Genomic DNA, 12,692 nt, shown 5'->3' on the forward strand with positions numbered 1-12,692 from the left:
AGGTAAAGGCTTGCCCTCCTATTCTGCAGATGCAGGGTGTGTGTGCAAGAGAGCGCAAGAGAGGCATAGCAAAGGTGTCTGGGGGGCTGGGGAAAGTGGAGGCGGCAGCTGAGGAATGCATATTCAATGTTGTGCAGCACCTTGTATGTGTGTGGGAGGAGTTTGAAATAGCAACATTTGAGTATCAGCTGCCAATGGAGAGCTCTGAGGTGAGGCACGATGTGGATGCACCAGGGAGGGCCAGGGCAAGTCTTGCAGCTATTTACTGGATGGCCTGAAGACAGTGGAGGAAGTAGTTGGAGATTCTGATATAGAGTGCTTTGCTGTAGTCAAGTCTGCTGGTGATTAGGGTTTTAGTGACTGTACGTCTGGTGCTCTTTGGTATCCATTTGAAGATTTTTTTTTAATGGTGAGTAGCATGTGGAAGCAGGAGGAGCTGATTGCGTTCACTCAAACAACCATGTTGACTTTGTCATCTAATACGATCCTCAGGTTGAGTACATGGTAGCTGGTCACAGAGTAAGACCCCTCTCTGATGGCCCCCAGGGAGTTCTTGTTCCCAGAGATCAGCACTTCTGCTTTATCGGTGTTGAGTTTCACGCAGTTGGTTTTCGTCCATTCTACTACGTGGATCATGCTTTTAGTGAAATTGGATCTGCTATGTAAACTTTATGTCAGATGACAGCTATAGTCCCAATTCGCACTAAGGTGTTAGGCAAAATCTAAGATCAAGTAAATGCAAGCCCATTTCAAGTTTATAACTGAAGTATGTTTAGTCTGTCTTTTTTTGATGGTAATCAAGTTATAAAGTTCAATTCCAGAAAGTAAATGCAATATAAACTTGGGATAAAGTACAATCTTGTTATTCTTTGCTTGTATTGTATGGCAACCCGATCCATTTTGAATGAAAGGTCATGCATATGGGGGAACGCAAGCCAAGATGTTATGGCATGCAAATCTAGGGCAACAAACACAAGGTACTAGTCAAAGGCTAGAGTACTTACATAAAATGAGTTTAATGCAATGTGTCAAAGTGTTACAAGAAAACAAAATCTTTGGAGCTTTGTGAGTGTTCACTTCTGTAAAATGCATTAGAATGCCATAAAAAACAAAATAACCTAATGAGTGTGAAAAGCTCAAATCAGGGGACTGTGAACTCATCTCCAGAAGTGGTATCTACCCAGTGTGTTTAAGACGAAAATAAAAATAGTAGATGTCATCGTTCAAAAATTAGTTGACGTTACCCTCAACTCTGATATACATGCAAATTTTACATTCCATAAAATAGGGCACTTACTCAATGTAATGAATAGTGTTGAAAGCTGAGCGGCCTGTGAGCGTTAAATAAGTGCCACACCCCAGAACACTAAAAGTACTGTAGCTTCGTAGAACCCACAGTAGGCATCTTGGAATATGAAACGGAGGCTGGAAAAAGCAGAGAACTTACAGAATACTGAAAAACTGGTTGTGTCAGTGTGATGAATGTGGTTGAGAAATGAATATGTGAGAACCTGATGAACATCATAGCGAATGGTGCGGTTCCAATACTGTAGTGTGAAAAGAAAAGTGTGTGTGAAAATTATTAAACATGTACCAAGTTAATAAGAAGAACATGGGAAGTAACACCGGGTAGTATATGGCCTATTGGACATCTTTGAGAATAATTGTCTATAAAACTCAAACTGATATGACATGCTCTAACTTAAGTAAATGTTACACACATGCATATATTGATTCAGCCAGAAAAAATACATTTTAATCTTATCATTCAACCTACGTGGTTGCATTGTGTCAAGTTTCCAAATCCAATATCATTGCCTTTGTAACAAGTCTTTTAGGTATCTCTTTCGGGAATATTTTCAATTCTGTCAATTATTTGAAACTTCAACTGTGAAATATTGTGTTTCATCGAATTGAAATGTACAGCAAATGAGGATTTATCAGATTGGTTGCAGATGTTACTGTTATGTTAGGAAATTCTTAGCTTAATATTCCTTTTGGCGCCTTGCCAATGTATAGAAGTCCACAGGGACATTAATCGAGTAGACGCAATTGCTGGTGTAATCGCTGCAGTGTCAACGTTGTATTAGGATAGCCTTATGTGAATGTAGTAGAGCAGTTCCTTGTATTAAATTATTGTAATGTATGCAGATGTGAGAGGGCAATGCCATTAACCTATTGTTATGTAAATGCTCCCCCTTTTGACAAGAATTACATGGCATAACAATTTGGCTCAAGTTCCCCAAGGTGAAGGACTTTGTGTCCAAAACTTATCTGGATTGACATACAAACAAGCAAAGAAAAACGGGATTGTGATGAAGTCCAAGTGTATACTGCATTTACTTTATGGAACTGAACTTTATAAATGGTTCACAATCAAATGAAAAAGGCATAAACATACTTCAGTCATGCACTTGAATGCAGTATGCATTCACTTTATCAGGCTTAGCATACCACCTCAGTGTGACTTGAGACTATATTTGTCATCTGACACAGAGCCTATTCATATTCTGCATTGGCCTTTGGATGGAAAAGCAACAAATTCAACACCAAGAAACTACCAAAATATGGATTACTAAGAAGATATTTTTTGGCGTGCCAACAAGAACTAACAATCTATTGTTCCAATCTATATCTTCTCAAATTGTTGTTAATTGATGACAAGAGTATGTATTTAATAATTACACTTTGCTCTTATAGTTAACATTGCATTATGACATTTCAACTAAAGCAGAAAATCTAACAGTAATGAATTCTAGGAGCGCTACATTGTCCTATTTTTCTTTTAAATAACCCAGTTTAAGATTCCTTATCTCAGCAGGAAGAAAAAAATATAAATGAAGTATGAGCCAGGCATGGATCTTTATTAATGCATGTGATTCTGCACTGCCTTAACAGCTAGGTAGCATACATCACATACATAGAATCTCAAGGTGCTTATTTCAGTGCCACCGCAACCTCCACAGATATAAGCTTAGACATCCAATGAAGAATTAAAGGTAATTAAGTGTAAAAAAAGAAAACGTATCCAAAAAGTATAAGAGATTTTAGAAATTAAAGCTGCCTCTTTTATGCTATTTATGATCCCTGGGGCGCTGGTGAAAGATCTAGTTAGTAATGCTATGAGCACAAGTACAAGAGGCCCTGATCAAATGCCAATTACAATCAAAGTTAGAGCTTGATTCATGGGCTAGATATTTGACAGTATTATTTAAACATTGCTTCTTAACCAGTGTGATATCTGATTCTTGGAGAGGAAGTATCATCCTCCCATTAAATACAAAATTACTGTCCCTAGTAAGTCTAGGCAAATCACGCTGCTGGGTGCCACTGGGAAAATCTTCGCTAAGTGTCTCCTAAATAATTTAGTGTTGGTAGAGGAGAGGAAAATGGTGCCTTTGGGACTAGCTGGTTTTAAACCAAATTGCTCCACTCTGGATAATATAACTACGCTGCAGTTAATCCTGGAAAAGTATGTTCAGAGGATGGCTTTCCCGGTCTACCCGGCTACAATGATTTTTCCACCACATGGACAGGCCACCAAGTGGAGGAAACTTCGGGCAATGGGAATTCCAGAGGGTCTTATGAAGCTGATCATTGCCCTACATACTTCAGCATGGTGCTGTCACGCTTGGAGGCAAGTGTGGCATTATATGAAAAACCGACACTATGAAGGACTTAAAAAAAAGGAAGTATCTAGTCTCCTCTCCATTTTTTGTTATATATTACTGACCTGCAAAAATTAATGTGCCAGGTAGGTGGAGGATCTCTAAAACTGGGGACTTATAATTTGGGCACTTTATTGTATGCAGACAACATTGTCTTGTTATAGAGGACACCAAAAGGATTACAGAATCTAAATTTCTATTTTCCTATGCCGAAACTCATTTGTTTAAGAAAAAGTAAGATCATTAAGGGCAAGGGGCTGTCGTGTAACCATGAAATACAACTGGTGCCTAGATAGTACTGCACTGGAAGCTGTTAAATCGTACCCCTACCTAGGAAAAATCTTCTCTGGCAATTTAGCAGATAGTGGGCGTACTGCAGATTTGATAAATTGGGCGATGGCCGACGCAAATACACTGAAAGCACTTTATGGAGTTACAGGTCAAAGGCATTTTAACCATCTTTTAACGGTTTATAAAATAAAAATTCCTCCAGCCCCGTTGTATGGAATAGAGACAGTAAAACTAGATAGGATATTGCATTCTACTTGCACCTTAAATACGACGGCACCAATGGAGACACTAGATTAGAAATGGGTCTGATCAATACATTTATAGGGGGTATGGCAGCTGTAATTCATTGGTGCTATTGCCTGATACATTCAAATGATACATTCAAATGACACCATCAGGAAGTGATTAGCCACAGAATGTTTTGCACCCACAAAAGGGCATGGTACATTAATAACACATTTTCAATTTGCACTTTAGCTTCAGGAAGGCAGACCCACAACATTTTAGCTATTACCAACTTTAAAATTATTTGAATGTATTTACGAAAAATAGCTCTATGGGAAATTATGTCAGATTATGTGGTAAAAAGATGAAGTTATGTGAAGTAGTGTGGGCTTGTCGAGTTGCGGTACCTCAACCTTACCCAAGTTGGAATTTAGATCACAGAGTTCACAGATGCACATTATTGTGCAGGCTACACTGTTTGCCTCTTACTAGTGTGACCGATGCTTAGCGGCATGTGGAATAGTAGTACAGAGTATGTACTTCATGCAAAGATGCTGTACAAACGTTAGAGCATGTTTTGTGTGTCCTGCCCTAAACTCAGCTAAACAATCTTTTAAATCCACTTTTTATAAAATAAATGGGGATAAATAAACAAAAGCAGAAATTCAACTATTGTATTACCCAGTAAATGAATTGATGTGTTGTAATTTGTTTACATTTTTTTAAATTCTTTTTAAAAAAAAGTAATACCAGACTAAATGAGTTTTGAAATTAATTTGGGTGCTGCAAAATGTTAAACTTTTCTTTTATTTAAATATATAGAGTGATGAAATGCCAACGTCCTCTTATTGGTGATCTCACTGTAGATCTCAATATTTATTACCAATTTGAGTTTGATCCCTATATATGAAAATCAAACAATGGAGGTAGTAAAGAGTCAACAATGTACTACTGGGAATCTTCTGTTTAAGGGAGCGATCAGTGCTTAAAGACAAATTGTAGCTCAAAAACCATTCTTTAGAATCCTAGTGATTAAATGTTTCTTGGCAGCCCTAAGGTATATCTTCCAGTTAGGCCATCTCCCCCATTGGAACTAACCACTATGAATTCCAAGCCCAGATAGCACCTGATCAGAATGGAATGGTCCACAAAACGAAATGCAGCCAAAAGGAACATTCTAACTGTGTCCCCTAAATTAAGGATGGGTCTGATGTTATCAATGGCGAATTGTAAGAGCTATTTCGGTGCTCCATGGAGAATGGAAACGGAGTATCAGAAATCAAGCTGTTTATTCTCCTCCACATGATAGTGTGGCATTTCCAAGGTGCGGTTTTATCAAGACTGCTATTTTGCAAACAAAATCCATTCACTTTCTGGTATAGTAGAAAGTAAAGGACAGGGATTTTTGTGAAAAAACAATCCAAAGGTTACAGGAGTTTACAAATGTTTGTGACGTTTAAAAAAACTACAGTGCAGGAATTAAATTCACAATTGTTAGTGTTACTTTATTTTATAAATTGTTCAATATTATACTGATAAACTGTTGACGTTATCTAGGGCATAACAGTTAACTAGTTAAGGGGAGCAAATGTTAGGAATTCTAGAACAGCTAAAACAGCAAAGTAACACTTACCTCATTTTTGACTGCTTCTCTGTGCTTTCATAGTAAAATAAAAAGTTGATCTCATGAACACCTTCTTCATCTGGTCCACGTAACCATAGAGGTAGCTGAACTGAAGCCCCAGGGGAAAGGACAGAATCTGTAAGGGGGATGTCTATTACCTCTGCTTGAATTCTAGAGCCAACGCCAAACTCTAAAGGAGCAGCAGAGGACAACAGTGCTGTGCATTCTGAGGTAGAATCTGTCACTACAGTCTTGTAAGCACTACAGTTCTCAGAGGTGGAAGGACTCAGTGGTGTCAGAGGAGATGTACTGCTACCAAAGGTGAAAAATTCTGGACATTTGGAAACCACCTTTAAATTTTTAAGAGGACACTTGCTCACATTCACAAATTCCACGTATGCTTTTCTGACTTCTCCACATAGTAATCCAGTTGGAAAATTGATAAAGAACACCTACAGGGGAGAAAAAACACTCAAATGTTAGGGCTTTGAACAGATTAGTATGGTTTTTTCAAGTTATTTTATCGCACTAATAGAAGCTACCAAGAGATCCGCAGTCTCCCTTACAAATAAAGTTATGGCCTCAGTAAACACACTGGTGTGCCTCCGACTTTAATAGAAGAGAAAATATACCAAGCTTTGTTTTTAAAGGAGGTCATGTCTAGGTTAACATTTTAAAGGGTGGGTGGACATGGATTCAGTTGTAAAAACGACTATCATTGCCAAGCCAATAGGTTTTGGCTTGAAAAACTGAGCTATTGGCTTTGCCAGTGCCTTTTTTAGTTACAATTTGCATCCATCATGACACATACACATGTTTGACCAGCAAGCATGCAATGGTTTTCATATTAAATGAAACTCATGACTAGATGGCCGCCATTGCGTACACGTCACTAAGCACACATGCTTGTAACATGATGCTTGTGCAGATATGCATCGTGACGCGTGCATGTCATTAATCATGTGCACATATATATTGTGATGCATGGGTACGAGGCACAGCTGCCAGGTTATTTTTACTTTACCATTTTCACATGATGGATGGCTATTTACAATGGTAAATTAAAGTTAAAAGAAGTGAAAACAAAGTACACGCTGCAAAAAAAGAAAGGAAAAAAAGGAAGCAAGTTGCATGCTGCCATTTTGTATCTGAGGGCCCTTATAAAAAAAAAAAAACATTTAAAATGAAGAGTGGGACTGATAATAAAAGACAGTGGTGGTGAATGAGGGGTGTAACGTAGAGCGTGTGAAGGCCAGAGAACAGGGAGGAGAGCAAACAAACATGTGCACAACCAGTGAAGATAGGAACGTAGAGGTGGGGGAAGGGTGGCGTAAACATTGAAGTAAGTGCACGCACCAACAAGAGCCTCCCCTGTATGTCTCGCTACACCCACATCACATGGAACAGAGCGTTATGATAAAAAAAGAAACCTTGTGATTGGCCGAATGATTTCCATTAAAGCTGCACTTGCTATGTTCAGTGCGAGAAAATCATGATATTCTGGGATTCATATTGCACTTGCTCCATATTCTGTATGGGATTTTATCGGTCTCTAGAGGTGAGCATTTTAGCAATTAAGCTTGGGGAAGGCCCTAGGAGGTGTCCTTAGGGAAAAGCTTCAGTGTGCATGCACAATGTAAAAGGCAGAGAGTTTGGCTACAGAAATGATGTAAAGAATCCATTGCTCGAGGAAAGTCTCTGGAGAACTGCCCTCTATCCCCTAAGGGAAGCCCGCGAATAGGACGTTTTTGTGCCCACACTCTCTTCAAAATCCTGCACGTGCTTTTATAGAGGGCTGGGCACATTTTTGTGTCATGAGACAGATTCTTAAGACAAAGTCTTCCATGGTAGAGGCATCACCCTCTTCCTCTATGACCCAGTTGACCACAATTGTGAGGTCTTGGCTTTGAAGTGAAGACCTAGATCCCTACCTTTTGGACCTTTCTTTTGAAAGCTAGATGTGATGCCTATTACCTGCAGAATTACATCTGTGGAGGAGCTAGAGATGTATGAGTGGTGGACTCAGCAGCCACAATACCCCAAGAAAAGGAAGTGGGTGGGAATTTTTTTAACTTGGTTTGGGATGTTGTGGTTCTTGATTTTAGCCATTGCTTCTATCCACAATGATCCTTAGGGCTCCTCAATTCATGTACTTGCCTTGCGAGGGCTCTGAAAAGGAAATTGAGTTGAAAGAGAGTGACAGTCATACCCTGACAGTTTAGTCAATTGATGGGACATATTGAGCTTATGAGTGGCTTCGTATTGTTGCTTATGCAAAGCCAGTGCACACGTGATAACCCAAAAATCCCATGACCATCGGAGTCTGCTTGGGCCAGAGGGTGGTCATTGCTGTGGAGGAGTTAGATTATAATTTACCAGTCAAATACAGTCCATGCAGTGCAGATAATCAGGCATTTGTCCCATCAGGAGGTCCACAGAGCTCCAGCTTCCTAGTGCGTATCTCTCAAAGAACTAAAAGGTATTTACCGGGAAAGTCAGGTTGTGCTCTTTTAGCTCATGGTCTACACACAGTCTAAATGGCGTCCCAAGGGAGTGACATGAGCGCTGAATGCCCCAATATTTGAGCTAGGATGAGTTCCCTTTCAAAGATCTTTTCGAGCTGGCAGGCCTGGTCATCAGTATGCTGCCCGATTAGGCTCATTACCCTACCATTGATTGCCATTATGATGTCAGCACCATTCTCGCTGTTTAGGTCTTGGAAGTGGACTCTTCAATCAATCAATCAATCATAGCATTTGTAAAGTGCACTACATACCCATGAGGGTCTCAAGGCGCTGGGGGGGTGCTGCTACTGCTAGAAAAGCCAGGTCTTGAGGAGTCTTCTGAAGGTCAGAACGTCTTGGGTCTGTCGTAGGTGGGAGTACGATCTGCCACCGGAGGTCGCTCTTCGGATGCAGGGGACTGTGGTGAGGGCGAGGTTGGCGGAGCAGAGCTGGCGGGTGGGGGTGTGGAAGCTGAGTCGTCTGTTGAGGCACGTTGGTCCGGTGTTGCGGAGTGGTTTGTGTACGTGGGTGAGGAGCTTGAAGGTTATCCTCTTGTTGACGGGGAGCCAGTGCAGGTCTCTCAGGGGGGGTGTGTGATGTGTTTGTGGCGAGGGATGCCGAGGATCAGGCGTGCAGAGGAGTTTTGGATGCGTTGAAGCTGTTTCAGGAGTTTGGCCGAGGCTCCTGCGTAGAGGACGTTTCCATAGTCCAGCCTGCTGCTGACGAGGGCCTGGGTGACTGTTCTTCTCGTTTCTGTGGGGATACACTTGTAGATCTTGCGGAGCATGCGGAGGGTGTTGAAGCAGGAGGAAGAGACAGCGTTGACCTGCTTAGTCATGGAGAGGTTGGAGTCGAGGATGACCCCTAGGTTACGTGCGTGGTCGGTGGGTGTTGGAGCTGTTTCCAGTGTGGTCGGCTACCAGGAGTCGTCCCAGGCTGAAGGGGTGGATCCGAGGAGGAGGACCTCCATCTTGTCTGAGTTCAGCTTCAGTCGGCTGTTCCTCATCCATTCGGGGACTGCCTTCATTCCTTCGTGGAGGTTGGATTTGTTGGTGTGGGGGTCCTTGGTGAGGGAGAGGATCATCTGGGTGTCATTGGCGTAGGAGATGATGTTGAAGTCGTGCAGTCTGGCGATGTGGGTGAGCAGTGCCATGTAGAAGCTGAACAGCGTTTGGATGAGCCGCAGATGATCTTGGTGGCTTCGGAGCGGGAGGGGGGGAGGCGGACGCTCTGTGTTCTGCCGGAGAGGAAGGAGGTGGTCCAGTCCAAGGCCCTCTCTTGGATACCGGCGTCATGGAGTCGTGTTCGTAGTGTGCGGTGGCAGACCGTGTCGAAGGCGGCTGACAGGTCCAGGAGGATGAGGGCCGCGGTTTCTCCATTGTCTAGCAGGGTCCTGATGTCATTGGTGGCGGCGATGAGGGCAGTTTCGGTGCTGTGGTTACTGCGGAAACCAGACTGGGACGGGTCCAGGATACTGTTCTCCTCGAGGTAGCGGGTCAGTTGTTTGTTGACGGTTTTCTCAACGAGCCTTCTGGGATGGCTATGGCATGTCAGGTGCCGAGGAGTGGGTCAGCCAGGTCTCCGTCAGGAAGGCAACGTTGGGGAGGTTCAGTCGAGTAGGTCCCAGAGTTCAACGGCATGTTTGCGGGCGGAGCAGATGTTGAGAAGAATGCATCTTAGGTAGTTGGGTTCTTTCCTGGTAGGTGGGTTGACAGGCCTGATGCTGGTAAAGTTGCAGTTCCGGCAGGAGAAGGGTCCTTGGGTGTGCTTTGGGGTGGCTAGGCAGCAGGTGCGTGATCGTCCAGCGTTGAGTGCGTGGAGGGTGCTGGAGTCGTAGCGAGTACGGGCGCCGTGGCGCTCGCGGGGGCCAGGGGTCCTGGCACTTGGTGTTGTGAGGCGCAGACGGGCATGCCTTAGGCGCGCCTTCAGCACGCCCGCTGCGCCGCCACAAGAAGGGGAGGTGGGAGGGAGGAGCAGCTGGGAGGGGGGAGCGGACGAATGGGAGAGTTGGGGGCGGGCCACAGTGGATGCAGCTGCGGGAAGCGGGAGCGAAGGACGGCGAGGGGTACAGAAGAAAAAGTGGGCAAAGGCAAAAAAAGGGAAAAATGGCACAGTGATGGCACCGGTGGGAAGAAAAAGACAATAGATACAGTGAAATACAGTCAAAATACCAGGAGAACAAGCAAGGGCAGCGAGGGTCTCGAACCCCTGACAGCAGCAGCGACAGCTGAGCTAAGGGCACAGGCACACAGGCAGTGCTGTGCGGCGTAGGGAACGACCTACCAAAGGGTCATGGGTCGCTCTCCTCACCGCGCAGCAGCTGTCACAAGAAGAGGAGGTGGGAGGGAGGAGCAGCTGGGAGGGGGGAGCGGATGAATTAGAGAGCGGGGCGGGGCCGCAGGGGACGCAGCGGCAGGAAACAGGAAAGAAGGACATCGAGGGGTACAGAAGGAAAAGTGGGCAAAGGCAAAAAGGGCACAGGTGGGAAGAAAAAGACAACAACAGATACAGTGCAATTCAGTACAAATACAGTCAAAATACCAGAAGCACAAGCGAGGGCTGGGAGGGTCTCCAACCCCTGACATCAGCAGCTGAGTTAAGGGCACAAGCACACAGGCGGTGCTGTGCGGCATGGGAAGCGACCTACCGAAGGGTCAAGGGACTCTCTCCTCACCGCCCAGCGGTCGCCATTAGAAAGGGAGGTGTGAGGGAGGAGCAGCTGGGAGGGAGGAGCAGCTCGGAGGGGAGGAGCAGCTCGGAGGGGTGGAGCGGACGAATGAGAGAGCGGGGGCAGGGCCGCAGGGGAAGCAGCAGCAGGAAACGGGAGCGAAGGACGGCAAGGGTACAGAAAAAAAAGTGGGCAAAGGCAAAAAGGGCACAGTGATGGCACAAGTGGGAAGAAAAACAACAGATACAGTGAAATACAGTACAAATACAGTCAAAATACTGACAGTAGCAGCGGCAGCTGGGCGTAGGGCACGGGCACACAGGTGGTGCTGTGCGGTGTGGGGAGCCCGCTCACCTGTGAGGCTGACCACCATTTGAGGATGCAAGGGGCACAAGCATTCAGAACCACCTGCCTGTTAGTGTTAATGCAGCCGATTGCTGAACATCGCTGGGGTAAGTGCAAGGAGGGGGTGGCAGGGCAGATGATGATTCAGACAGCTGCCCCACCAAACAACAATCACGACCATCTGGATCACCACCTTCCAGTGTAGCCACTCACCAATAAAGTCCCACAGGTGGGCAAAGGGGGGATTCAGGCTGTATACCTTCAGTTTACATTGGTGATAGAGCCTGCCAGCTTTTCCCTGCCAGGCTGTCATGTGAGGGGCAGGCCCTGCTCTGCACAAGCCCAGACGGCACTATGGGGTACGAGCCTAGGTCCTTACCTTTAAAGGGCAGAGATTGCTTGCAGGGCTTGCGTTAGGACAGATCGAGGCCTAGGGAAAGCTCTGTACCCTAGGGGCACTGTCACCTCTGAAGACTCGCCTATTAAGATGATGACCTTTGACTAAGCAGCGGTCGAAGCTCTGTCGACTACAGTACATTAGAGCACTTCTCTCATGCTCAAAATACTTTTTGATTATCAAATGTGAGAATAAATTGTATTAAGTATGCTAATACAGTGGTTAGTCTTTATATTTTTGGTAACTGTGAATGATTAAAGTCAGTGTGGATAGTTGCTACATCCACCTATCCTACAAATAATCTGTGAATGTGGAAAGCAAGCAGGTAGGGTATATATGTAAGAAAAGAAGACACTCCAGAGTAGCTGAGGGACATGTTAATGTGACATGGTCTGGTCATGAGGCAACAGTAATCAGAAGTGTCTAAAGTGTAAGGAATGTATGTTCTAACAAGTCATTCTCTGTGGTTATGTGCAGAAATTTTACAAGACATAAAGAAGAGTTCAGTACCTCTAATAAAGGCATAGGGGGGGTGATAATGGGATCTAAACGACGATCAGCTCCATATTGAATGGAGGTTTTCTCTTCTTTTGTGCTATTAAGTCGAGGGCCTTGAATTTCTAAGTCTTGCCGTCCACGTACTGACATTCCATTAGACATGAACTTCCCTGAGGAAAAAACAATAAAAAACATTCACTGCCATGTAACAAAGTTTAAGTCTGGTCCAGAGCAAGCATTTACATTGTTCTCAAGGTTGAATGAAACATGTGCTTTTAAACATTTTAAACCAAGTAAATGATTATTTCATTGATTAGAGTACTAATACCTTTCCCAACCAAGTTATTCAACAAGATGTAATTTTACAAACAAAAGAAAAGTCAATTATTAAATGTATTTTCCTCATATGAGGAGCATGCAGAATATTTGCCCCAAAAAAAGCAAAAGAATAGACATTTGCATACAATACTAG

At 43.9% G+C, this 12,692-nt stretch overlaps 1 protein-coding gene across 3 annotated transcripts in view; it reads right to left on the minus strand.

Moving 5' to 3' along the window:
- Positions 1 to 12,692, minus strand: part of TRAPPC8 (trafficking protein particle complex subunit 8) — a 1,294,567-nt gene that overhangs the window by 333,259 nt on the left and 948,616 nt on the right. For all 3 annotated transcript variants that reach the window (XM_086965686.1, XM_086965689.1, XM_086965688.1), the window contains 2 exons: positions 12,233 to 12,390; positions 5,818 to 6,260 (listed from right to left, as the gene is read on the minus strand). In XM_086965686.1, coding sequence (XP_086821812.1) covers positions 5,818 to 6,260; positions 12,233 to 12,390 — 601 coding nt within the window. The remainder of the gene's footprint in view (positions 1 to 5,817; positions 6,261 to 12,232; positions 12,391 to 12,692) is intronic.

This window comes from Lissotriton vulgaris, chromosome 4_1, assembly GCF_964263255.1.
Source record: "Lissotriton vulgaris chromosome 4_1, aLisVul1.2, whole genome shotgun sequence".
NCBI classification, from domain to species: Eukaryota; Metazoa; Chordata; class Amphibia; order Caudata; family Salamandridae; genus Lissotriton; species Lissotriton vulgaris.